Below are 12,765 nucleotides of genomic sequence, written 5' to 3'. Positions count from 1 at the left end.
CCCTGTTGGGCACCGAGAAATAGACTATTGCAGTAATCCAGCCTTGCCATGACCAGCGTCGTGACCACTGTTTTTCTGGCACTGCCTGGAATAAATGGAAGGATCTTACGGATGGATTTGAGCAAGTAGGCCACAGAGGAAGATAGTGCATTGACCTCGTGACGAAAGGTGAGTTGATCATCTATCAACACCCCCAGGTTTTTCACCTTAGCCACTGGGATGGGGACCTTGCCCATCTGCTCTGGCCACCAGTTTGGGCTCCAGAAGTTAGTGTTTGACCCAAACACTATAACTTCAGTTTTAGCTGAATTTAAGTTGAGGCAGTTAACTGCCATCCAGTTTCCAACCGCCAGCATACAGTCCTGGAAATTCCTTGCTACTCCTTCTTCCCTCCCTGGTAGTAAAGACACCACAATCTGGGTATCGTCAGCATATGATGTAAGATCAAAGCCATATGCCCGGATTACTGGTGCCAATGAGCTGATATAAACATTGAATAACGGACGAGCCCTGAGGAACTCCACAGGGCAAGATTAAGGGTTTTGACTCATAATCTCCTAAGGCCACGCTCTGGACTCTGCCGGACAGGAAGGCTTTAAGTATGTCAAGCGCCTTCCCTTGTACTCCGCAGGCCTTCAGACGGTCGAGTAAGATCCCATGGTGGACCGTATAGAAGGCCGCGGAGAGGTCCAGTAGCACTAGGGCAGCCCTCCCTCCCGCATCGGTCACTGCTCTGATCTCCTCAGTTGTTTTAATGAGGGCGGATTCCGTGCTATGGTAAGGTCTAAAACCATGTTGGGAGGGGTCCAGAGTTTGAGTGGCCGCAAGGAAAGAGCTTAATTGAGTATTCAGGGCCTTTTCTATTAGTTTAGCTGGTAAAGGGAGCCTGGCTATTGGGTGGTAGTTATTTGGGTCCCTGATATCCAGGTTAGGTATTTTAAGTAGGGGCAAAATCGAGGCATGTTTCCAGCATGCTGGAAAACCTCCTGTCGCAAGCATTTTGTTAAAGACAGTCACCAGCGATGTGACTATCGGTTCTGGGGCCATTTTTATCACAGCCACCTGGCAAGGATCTGACGGAGCGCCTGATTTTGCCGCTAACAGTAGCCGCCTAATTTCTTCACTATTTACTGGTGAAAGACAGTCCAAATTTTGTCCTAAGGTTAGCTCCATTACCTTTTCCTTTTCTGGAGAAGCCGCCTGGCTATTCATCCTCTCCTGACTGGAGAAGGCTTTGAAAATGATCTCCACCTTTCCTAGAAAGAATTTGGCAAAATCTTCGCATAATTCATAACTCGCGGGGATGGCCGCGGGAACCGGGTCAGCCAGAGCAGACAGCGTAGTAAACAGTTCCTTCGCAGAGTTCTTAGCGAGGTTTATGCGATTAGTATAGTAATCTTGTTTTGCCCTCCCCACCGGTTTTTTTATATGCTAGGAGGTTTTGTTTAAGAAGCAATCTGTCACTATCCCTGTATTCCTTCCGCCAGACCCTTTCCAGTTTTTTACATTCCAATTTATGGTTTCTTAATTCCTCAGAAAACCACGGTGCTGAGAGCTGGGCTCTAGCCAGGTAATACAGTTTAGGTGGAACGAGGAGGTTGCAGGCTTTATCAATCCAATAGTATGGGCAAGGGCCGCCGCCTCCACCACTAATGGAAGGGGCTCCTTGGAGGAGAGCAAATGATCTTCCAGTGCTCTACCCTCAACTTTGTTCCAGGCTCTGCATATCCTAGCTACTTTAGGTGGACACCCCCCACCTGGGGATTTTGTCACGTAGATGGCAAATAACAGAGCCTTGTGGTCGGTCCAGATGACCGGTATAGATTTAATAAAGACCAGCGTGGGGTGGTTCGAAAAAATCCCATCTAGGGTATGACCAGCCTTATGCGTAGGGCCCCTAACCAGTTGTTTAAGCTTGGCGCCATCCATCCGATTGATAAGAGCGTTGGTGTCCGTGTCCAGGGGGATTTCTAAATGGAAATTGAAATCCCCCAGGACCGTAAAGTCCTTAGAGCAGAGTCCCTCCTCCAGTATGCTTCCCACAGAGCTCAAAAAGATATTTTTAGAACCAGGGGGTCTATAGACTAAACAGCCATTAAATGAGTGATGATTGCCCAGAGTAAAGTTAAATGCTATCGCTTCACATCCAGCCACCGTTAAAGGGTGAAAGAGGGCGTTGAGAGAATTGTGATATATCACTGCCAACCCCCCACCTTTTCTCAGTGGCCGATCTCTCGTGAAACTAAGGTAACCAGGGGGAGTGGCATTAACTAAGTCCGGGCCTGAGGCTGCATCCGTCCATGATTCGGTCACAAAAGCAATTTTAATATTTCGTTCCTGTATTAGCATAGCCCATTCCAAGCTGTGCTTTACCAGCGACCTGGCATTCAGGAGGAGGCGGACGGGCGCAGACGGGCTTAACTTTGGCACGCCTTCGGCGCCCCCGCTGCGCGCGTCCGCAGTGCGGTCACGTCATCGCAACCTTTATGCAGCAGGGGAGGAGAAAGACTAGACTGCTCAGCCTTGGCCCACCACAAGATGGCGGCCGTCCAGGCTAGCGTCTGGTCGCAGTTCCCCCTCCCTGTCTCCGACCTTGTACCAGGCTAAGGGCACAGAACTCTTAAATCAGCCTGCCCCTCCCGCCACTGAATCGGTAATGGATTTAAGGGTAAGCTTGTAAAATCCCTCCGTTAAAAGGTAGCAGTGCACACGACCCGATAAAATCACAAAGATACAAATTAAAGCTAAGACACAGTAAAATCAATATGTCCTTGCTAGCTCCCGGCTCACGCCTCAGGAGCAGTCAGGTCGCGCGGTCGCGTCATCGCGACCTTTATGCAGCAGGGGAGAAGAAAGACTAGACTGCTCAGCCTTGGCCCACCACAAGATGGCGGCCGTCCAGGCTAGCGTCTGGTCGCAGTTACCCCCCTCCCTGTCTCCGACCTCGTACCAGGCTAAGGGCACAGAACTCTTAAATCAGCCTACCCTCCCGCCAATGAATCGGTAATGGATTTAAGGGTAAGCTTGTAAAATACCTCCGTTAAAAGGGAGCAGCGCACAGGACCCGATAAAATCACAAAGACACAAATTAAAGCTAAGACACAGTAAAATCAATATGTCCTTGCTAGCTCCCGGCTCACGTCTCAGGAGCAGCCATGACATAAGCTCCGTTTTATCGGCATTAACGTCATAGCCAGAGACTGGACCTAAATCTCTCGCTAGTTCAATCATCCGAGGAAAGGAGGATTCCAAGTCCGACGACAGAATGAGATTATTGTCTGCATACAGAGCCACCGTCCTCTCCCAAGAGCTGCTCTTAAAAGGTGTAACCGCTGGCTCTTCCCTAAGACGTTGGGCGAATGGCTCTATATACAAGTCGAAGAGGAGAGGGGAGAGGGGGCAGCCCTGTCTGGTTCCCCTTTTGATTTTAAATGGTCTAGTCGTTCTGCCATTTACCACCAATCTGGCTAAGGGCACATTATAAATACGGCCTATGGTCCGGCAAAAATTTTGCCCAAGGTTCAGCTTCTCCAAAACCGCTATAAGGTATTTCCAATCCACCCTGTCGAATGCTTTAGTTGCATCCAATGTCATAGCCGCCAGGGGAAGGGAAAAAGTAGACGCAAAATCTATCGCTCCAATAAACTCATGGGTCAGGTCAGACAGATTCCTACCTTTTACAAAGCCCTTTTGATCTGTGTGTAAAAGCCCACCAGCCACACCACCTAGTCTATCCGCCAATATCTTAGAGAACACCTTATAGTCTGAGTTCAACAAGGATATTGGCCTATATGACCCGCATTTTGTGGGAGGTTTACCTGGTTCTAAAATTAGGGTAATAATTGCTTCCCTCCATGAAACAGGTGGTTGCGCTCCCTCAATCAAGATTCTATTAAAAATCTCAACCATGAAGGGAATAATTGTTTCCTCCAGCTTCTTATAGACTTCTACAGGAAAGCCATCTGGCCCGCAGCTTTACCCTTTTTACAGTCCAAAAGAGTCTTCCTGACGTCTTATTTCTGCCTCCAAACTTTCCCGATGCATTGTAGAAAGGGACGGTAGCTGGATTGGAAGGAGCTAGTCTTTTATAGATAGACTATCCGTATCACAATCCTCCTTATGTAGCTCTTCAAAATAAGCATTTAAGATTTCTCCCATCTCCTCCTCCCTGCTTATTAGTAGGTTAGAGTGTACATCCTCTATTTCTTTGATGTGATTCCTTACTCTATCTGATTTAGCCTTCCAGGCAAGTAACCTGCTGGCTCCCTCCCCATATTCAAAATTAACTAACTTGTTCGATTCCCATCTACTGGAGATTCTTGCTTGAATTATATTCTCCAAGGAGGCCTTTAATAGATCTAATTCTCTCCCTAATGTTTCTCTTAAGTCTTGCTCCTCATCGGTCAAGCCATTGATCCTGTTCTCCAACACCTTCATTTGGCCCTCTACAGATGCAATTTCATGTCTGTACTGTCTGTTCTTATAAACAGTTTTATTCGTGATCAGCCCCCTTAAAAAGGATTTTGGGGTATCCCAAACAATCATCTTGATTCTGTGGCAAGACCAGAGCATATATATATTTTTTCTGAATTCTGGAAGAGCCCTGAGATGTTTGCCACAGCATATTCTACATATTGTGGTCCACCATTTAGGATCCACCAATCAACTTTGAATTGCCCATTCAAAGCTTACTGGGACAACAAAGCTGCCTTTACTTTTTTATCAGTGTTAGCCCCTTCATTCCCACCCTGGATGCTAATTTCTTGAAAACGACTGAACAGATTTACACCAGTTAACAAAAAGCACGCTTTTTGCTTACACTGCAACTTTTTGGAAATTTTGGTATAATTCCATTCAGCCCTTTTTCCAGTATCCTAGAGAAAATGTCCCCTATAGGAATGGAAATGGGAAATTGTACCACCATATGCCTCATGTCACTTTTTATTTCTCTGCAACATGGACCAAGTGCTATTTGATTTCTTTTGATTAGTTTCCTCTTGCTGCATGTGCTGCGATTCAAAGTACTTTATTTTTTTCTTAATTTTTCTGTCCATCATTTTTACTTCCATGCTATACCTTTGGGTTGCTTTTAACTTCGTTCCACAGGTTTGTTTGTTATTGTCTCAAATTGTTTTGGAATTTAGCGCTTCGTTTTACAGCACCAAACAAATGGCACAGACTATTAGTGTTTCATGACTTAGTTGTGCAGTTCTGCCCTTCCTTTCATAGCACCACAACGAATGGCATGGAATATTAAAGCAGATTGTGTGTCTGCATGTTGGTAGGCTGTACCTCTGCTCTCCGCATGCAAAGTATATGTCTGTTTAAACCATACACTACTCTGAAACCGGGCTCCCATAGTCTTTCCAGACAAGCAGTTCAGCCACATCCTTCAGGCCATGCTGCAATTAAGCAACATAAACATTGTGGACACATCTCTGCCTTTTCAAACACAAAGTATGTGGCTATTTAAAATAACTCAATTTTGGAAAGTGTTGCCGTTAATCCATTTGTACTTAAAACCTCTGTCTTCAGCCTCATATATGTTCCACCTCTTCTCTGTGAATACAAACTGTCTGTTTAAAACTTTTCCGTTTTTTGCAGCACAACAACTACTTCCGTTCTCCTCAAAATATGTGCTCAGTACTCATTCTCGTATATATATTCCACCTAAAGGTCTTTCAGGCGCCTTATATTCATATGCACTTAAGTGCCAAAGATGGAACTTTCTGGAGCTAACAGTAGGGTTAGTTGGCCCCCAAGAACTTTTTTGGGGGCCAACTACCCCTCCTGTTACCTCCATTAAGTACCACACAGTGGGACTGCTGAGACCTGGTAGGAGGCCACGCCCCCTTTCTCTACCACTCTGCTAATGTGCCTCCTGGCACACTACTAGTAGGGGGATGAAGTCCCCATGGCTATTGAGGGTCCTTACGCGCCAACTACCCCTCCTGTTACCTCTAGTAAGCCCCACACAGTGGAATTGCTGAGAGTTTGTCAGAGGCCACGCCCCTTTGTCCACCGCTCTGCAAACATGCTTCCTGGCACACTACTAGTTGGGGATAAAGTCCCCTTGACACTTGAGGGTGCTTGGGGGCCAACTAACCCTCTTGTTACCTCCAGTAAGTCCCACACAGCTGGATTGCTTAGAGGTGGTCAGAGGTCATACCCCCTTTCTCTACCAGTCTGTAAACCCTTCTCCTGGCGCACTGCTGCTTGGGAGATGAAGTCCACTTTAGTACTGAGCCCTCAGTAGGCAAGGGGACTTCATCCCCCACCAACAGTGCACAGAGAGGCGCGTTTGCAGAGAGATAGTGGTCACTGGGGTTGCAGTGGCCGCGCAGCCCCGTATTTAATTTTAAAGACATGCCCCAGGGAGGTGGCAGTCCTCGGGCTATGTTGGGAGGAGAAAAGGGGGAGGGGGGGACCAAATTAATATTTTGTTATAGGCCAGGGGAGATGGTGTTCACCAGGGCTGCGGGGGGGCTTTTACCAAGGCCAAGAGGGGGAACCGCATGAGCCCCCCTCCTTCATGCCCCCAGGAGTTTGCCCAGCTGGATGCTTTAACCGCCCCCCCTGCCATATCTGGGGGGGGGGGGTCAGGGTATTCCTAGCCTGCCCCCTCTTCTTCTTTATTTTTTACTTTTTTTATGGGACTCTGCTTCAAGATGAGTCCCAAGATGGCTGCCAACACTTCCTGGTTGAACTGTTGGCAGTCACTCAAATTTTAGTATGATCTGCAAGTCCACTACAAGGACTCTGGTCCCCAGATAGCTATATTTTATAAACTTTTATTTCTCTGAAACTACTAAACGGGTTTACTCAAAATCACAAAAAACACGCTTTCTGGACCAAAATCTAGCTTTCTGCCAAATTTAGTGTAAGTCCGTTGAGCAGTTCGGGCTGTGGTCATGTTCAAAAAATGAAAAATTCCCATAGACTTAAAATGGGGAAAACACGTTTTGGAATCCCCCCCCTTTTTTCTCGGCCCTCGCTTGACAGATCACCCCGAAACTTTCAGCACAGCAGCTGAACCAGAAAGGAAACGTTTTGTGAAAGATATTTGGTGGAGAGTTGTCAAACAGGGTCAAAGTTATTGGCAAAACAAGAATAAAATTTCCTATGGAATCTTTGGTACTAACTATAACTACCTAATCGCGACCATCAGAAATCTGTGATTTGGCTACCTGAATAAATAAAAATAAAAAAATAAATATATATATATATATCTCCCAGTGGTGGTCGCCAGTGAGGAGTTATAGTTAGGAAATTCATAGGATATGCATAACTGTGGTGCCTTTTCACATATCGCCATGAATTTTCCCCAAAAAGTGTCTAGTTTGTGCATGGAAAGTTTTGGGGTGAACCATCAAGCAGGCGTTCATAAAAAAGGGGGTTCTCAAAATTTCAAAATCCCCATTCACAGACTTCTTTAGGCAGGTCTACCCCTACAACCTCTGAACAGAATTATTCCAAATTTGACAGGTAAGTTGCATCTTGCCCGCAGATAGTGCTTTTTTTGATTTGATGTAAGTCCATTCAGTAGTTTTTGAGAAATAGAGGTTCAAAAATAATTGTATATCATGGAGAGTTGGCTTCAATGGACTCTAGCGAGAGTCTCTGGAACCCAATTAAAAAAAATAGTGTTCTGATTTGCCCAAGGAGCTTTTTTCCTTCAGCCAATTTTCTCCTGCAAAAGCGCGTGTTTTGTTTGGCTGTTAGCAACACGAGAAAAATGTTTTTGGCAGCCATTGCAGAACTCCGAGAGTTCGTTAGTCCCCTGTCCTGAAGTTTAAATTAAAATATCCATTAGGGTGCATGGTGGGGATACCCTGCTGCCCTAGGCCTAGGCCTTGTTGAGGGTAACCCAGAGGTACCATCCCCTCCCGCAACCCATGGGCCAAATGAAAATTTAAATCTGCAGATTTTGCCACAATCCTGTGGAAAAAAAAGAATAAAATGGCAGCTGCCATTTTTGAATAAATATATGTGGGTATGGGGGGTTAGTAGGACCCTCCTCCCAAGCCCTCTTTGGGGTCCATAGAACCCATCTCCTGGGCCGGGTATGTCAATTAAGGGGAGGGAAGCCGTGCTGCCCCTCTCCTAACACAGTTGTAGGCCCCAGGGACCCCATCTACCGGGGCTGATGTGCAAAACAGGGAGGGGCACCAGGTGGTTCCCCTTCCCAACCCTGAATAGGCCTCAGGGTACCCCATCCCCATGGCTCAATCAATCAATTAGGGAATTGTAAACGCGCTACTCACCCATGAGGGTCTCAATAAAAAAAGGGCAGGGGACAATGGAGCCTCCCTCCCCGAGCTGCAAAAGGCCCTAGAGCCCTATCTGCCATGGCTGCAAATATCTTTAAAGCGATGGGGGACGCGCTATCCCCGCACGAGCATTTAAAGGCCCCCAGGCCATCTCAGTTTCCCTGCCGACCCCAGCTCAGGCAGGGAACCATGTGGTTACTCCTGCCTGGCTGGAGCATTTTAAAATCTCCGGCCTGACGGTAGCAAACATGGAAGTCTGCTGCAACCCGGTGGGGGATTTAAACATGCTCCCTCGGGCTGGGGGCAAACTTGTGTTAGGTTTCCCTGCCTTCACACCTGCGGGCAGGGAAAAATAACAGGTATTGCTCCTGCCTAGAGAGAGCAAGCAGAAAACAGCTGCTCCCTCTGGGTGGGAGCAATGCCAGCTCCTGCTGCCCCTGCCATGGTGGTTAGTTGGTGCCTTGGGTGGGCACCGTGGTACCCACCTATATTTTAGACATGCCTTGAGGGATGGGGTCCCCTGTACCAAAATAGTGCTCCTCCGCCATATATATAGTGGGAAACAAAGGTAAAGGTTCTACGAGAGCATTGCAGAAAGTCAACAGAGAACCATTTTTCAAAATGTAATGCATCTACACCTTAAAAGCTACGCTTGCAATAGTCAGTTTTGAAAACATATTCTTTCTATGAATTTGTTTCTATGAAATGGTAAATTCAGTTCATCTTGCAAATCATATTTAAACACTGCTACACCTTGGTTTCATCAAAAAGTACCTTTTCTTCCCTCTTATGTTTCAGACTGCCTGATGTATGGGTAAACGAAAGTGAACGACATCAATTGAAAACAAAGGTTGTGCATTTATCTCAACTGCCAAAGGACACAGCCCTGCTTCTAGACCCAAATATATACAGGTAATATTTTTTATTTTGAATCAATTTTCAATGCAATATAAATACTTTTACTTGCCTGCTTGCAAGATTTCTCAGCTCGTTATCTATGAAACCTGCTAAGTAATAGAATTCCGTAGTTCTTTCAAAAAGGTGCAGACTGGGTTTTTGGTTGTTTTTGTAATCGTTCTACATCCAAATCGGTGAACTCTACTAGATGCATTAAACTAGGCAACGCTGTTATTCACAAAGTGTTATTTTGCTTTTTTATGCTTGGTGTCCAGAAATTCTAGTAAGAGAAGTCCATACCGTGGAACCCTGAACGATCACTTCTGTTAGGATCATACACTGGTTTGTATACCATCTTTTTAAAACCAGGTTTGTAATGCATCTCGTTTTTTTGTCTTTGTAGACATTAAAGTATTTTGAAGCATGTAGCTCTTTCAAAATTAACAATTCCAAGCCTGACACTTGGTGGAGGGGTTATGTTCGTAACAGTTTCGAATAGTTTTTAATCACTGTGAAGGAAAATTATTTTTAATAAATTATCTGAATTTAATTACCTTCTGTTGGTCATGTGAGTTATTTGACATCTGATTTCAAATCATCCTGTTGTCTGTATGTTTCCCAAATGTTAAATCTTTGCTGATGCCATTTTGCTTCCAATATAGGCGAATCTCGTTTTACATTTTTTTGCTATTTCGTAAGTATAACTGAACTACATTACTTAATTTATCGGTGAAGCTGGAAACTTTACAACTAGTCTATTTTGAAACCACAAGTGCGAGTCAGTACGTGTAGTTCTCCTTTGGTTTTCATTTGTGTTTGAAAGGTTTAAGGAATGTAAACGTTTTTGCAGCAGCATCAAACGCAAAATGTCAAAACGGTAGAGATTCGTTTTTCTTTTTGAGGTCTATGATAAAAACTGTGGTTGGAAAGATTTATATATCTAATATTTAAAATGTTCTAAGTTATCATTCCAGCAGCTTAATTATGCATAATTGAAAATGTATGTAATTTCGTGAAATTTAAGGGTTTTCAGGAAACTTTAGGAGCACAGGAATTGCGTGCATAGAACAATTATTTTGTTCATTCTCTTTTAAAGGTAGTGCTCTTTACATGGTAATCTGCTCTATGATGCCACAACGAACACAAACCACCTCAATAAAACCATGTTCTTTCATTACACCATTAAGTGAATGAATTAGTTATTATTGATCAATTCGAATTAGACGTATTTACTCAGTAGCTATAACAATATCTTTAGAAATTAAAATGTTTTCACTCCTAAAGGCCATTCTCTACCCCTTCACAGCTCATTTTTTCAGCACTAGTGAAGGCGCTTCATATTACATCTATAACTGACAGTTCCCTTTTTTTCTCGTTCATCTTTTCGAATCAGTTTGATTCTGTTACACAAATGGGCTTCACACGTTGGGCCACAGTTTTAAAACTTGCCTACGTACTTGGAAAAATACCGATTGTCATCCAGTATTTATTTTATTTGAAAGTTTTATATAGCGCGAACAAGACCCTTGGCGGGTATCAGAGCGCTTTACAAGGTAAATATCTTAGATACATAGGTACATGGTAAATAACATATAGTTCCATGTCAGTCAATGATAGTGTAATCACCATGCTTGATCTATAACCTTAAGTGGACTACTGATACACCCATTGCACATGATGGGTTAACTTTCTTGTCTTTATCAATTGCCTGCTCTGGGTTTGATGGTTCTTCTAGCCATTCCTCTGTTTGTTTTGCCCATGAACCATTTTGGTCTCACTATCTTTTGGATGAGTAGTAGCCTTCCATTGCTGACACGAGAGGACTGTTTTCATTTTTTTCCTGCACTCCCTTTTTATTTTTATTGTGTTTGTTATTATCACTTCTTGGATGTGTATTGCTTTTCTCTCTTCCCTTTCTTTTTTTTTAAAACAAATTTTATTGACAGATCACGTACATTTCGCAGAACTCTGTACCCCAGTGGTATCTACAGGTCAAGTATGTCACAGCAATGAACTCGCAATCTGCTTTTTTCCAGTAAACAAGAAAATATGAACTATGCATTAACCACCCTCTTCCCTTTCTTTTTTAAAATATTTGTTTAATTTATTTTAGTTTTTGTGTAGGCCCAGCTACTACACTCCTACTGGGCAGCTAACATTTGCTCCTTATGCACTCCCCTTCTCATTCACACTTTTTCCCCATTATTAATAGGGCTCAGTATCTGCACACTGCACTCGGACCGCTGGCTTTTGTTCCACTTTCCTCTTCGCCCATTACCTATATAGTTCTATACTTTAAAAAAAAAAATCATTTTCGTTTTTCAAGGGTCTCACAGCTGGACAATGCTTCAGGGTCTTTTCGCTTGCCGCAGCGCCTGTGGAATCGTGCACATACATTATGGCCACCATATGTGCTCATGCATATGTGGCAATCATCATTGAATCTTTTTCTTTCGGTTTAAAAAAAAATGCTTTTAACATGTTTGCTACACCTGGATGCAGACACACAGAGACAATATGGTTTAAAAAGCATTGACAAAGTCAGTAGCTTTAATATGGAAAACGTTTTGGCTTGGCCATTGCTTGTTTGACTGTATTATATGCCATTTCTTGCTTTTTCACTCTTTTATCTCCTCCTCTATTCGGATAGCTTATACTGTCGCAATGTGTTATTGAGTTGTGTGCAATTGAACCTGCCGGTACATCAGCTGACCTGTCTAACTGCTGTATCTCGTGTTTGTTGGACAGTCATCCAGTTCATGCCAGTGTTGTGGTGGTCCCATCAGTATGAGGCCCCTTCAAACCAAGAGATGAGATCGGGGGCCTGGTGTCCGTGTGATGTTACAAGTACCCTTTCTGTCTGTAAGGCATGCTTCCTCTGACCATGTGGGACTATTTTGATTCTTTTCCTGTACTCTTCCCCTGAACTCCTGATTTGTTTAATTTTCAATTGTGGTAAGCCCTCCATGAATACATACTTTTTGCAAAGGCCCAGCTACTACACTCCTACTGGGCAGCTAACATTTGCTCCTTGTTCACTCTCTCCCTCATTCACCCTTTTTCCCCATTATTGCTAAGGCTCAGGATGGATGTGCTGCTACTGTAGCACTGGTTTTTGTTCCACTTTCCTCTACGCCCTTCACCTATAGTTATATACTTTCTAATTGGTTTAGGTCTTGGCCTGCGAAAGACTGCGCAGTCGAGCTGGCGAGATCTTATGTTAGAGGGTACATTTCACTAGCAATGTTAAGCCCTGCCCCTCTTTTCCATTGGCTGGTGTCACTGTTCATACTAAACGATGGCCAGTCATTGGAAAAGAGGTCCTAGTGACTTACTCTTTTCTCTTTTCAAGCTGTCCCACATGGACTAGCTTCCTTGACTTACTTCTGGCGTAAAAGCTTTCTTATCTTCTTTATGGGTCCAGATGGAAGGCTAGCAAAAGTTTGACCCTGCATGAGGGTGCCAGCATGGGAAATGAATTCAAACATTAATTCCTGAGCCAAGTTTAAAAGACATCACCCTGTGCGCTGTGCGAAGGCTAAAAGTGAAATACTGTGTTTGGCGGCTGGGGAACCACGCGCTGTCTAGAAAACCCTGG

The 12,765-nt window shown here is 44.2% G+C and overlaps 1 protein-coding gene across 3 annotated transcripts in view; it reads left to right on the top strand.

Annotated features, from left to right (window-relative positions):
* Positions 1 to 12,765, top strand: part of AEBP2 (AE binding protein 2) — a 510,714-nt gene that overhangs the window by 400,912 nt on the left and 97,037 nt on the right. Inside the window, exons 8-9 of one of the 3 annotated variants that reach the window (XM_086920582.1) lie at positions 9,069 to 9,182; positions 9,443 to 9,509. In XM_086920582.1, coding sequence (XP_086776708.1) covers positions 9,069 to 9,182; positions 9,443 to 9,497 — 169 coding nt within the window. In that variant the 3' untranslated portion in view covers positions 9,498 to 9,509. Of the gene's footprint in view, positions 1 to 9,068; positions 9,183 to 9,442; positions 9,537 to 12,765 lie in introns of all 3 variants that reach the window. The other 2 variants (XM_086920591.1, XM_086920596.1) reach the window with 2 other exon arrangements.

This window comes from Lissotriton vulgaris, chromosome 1_1 (genome assembly GCF_964263255.1).
Source record: "Lissotriton vulgaris chromosome 1_1, aLisVul1.2, whole genome shotgun sequence".
In the NCBI taxonomy this organism is placed as follows: domain Eukaryota; kingdom Metazoa; phylum Chordata; class Amphibia; order Caudata; family Salamandridae; genus Lissotriton; species Lissotriton vulgaris.
Note: the sequence above shows the minus strand (reverse complement) of the source record. Positions and strands in the feature narration are given on the sequence as shown.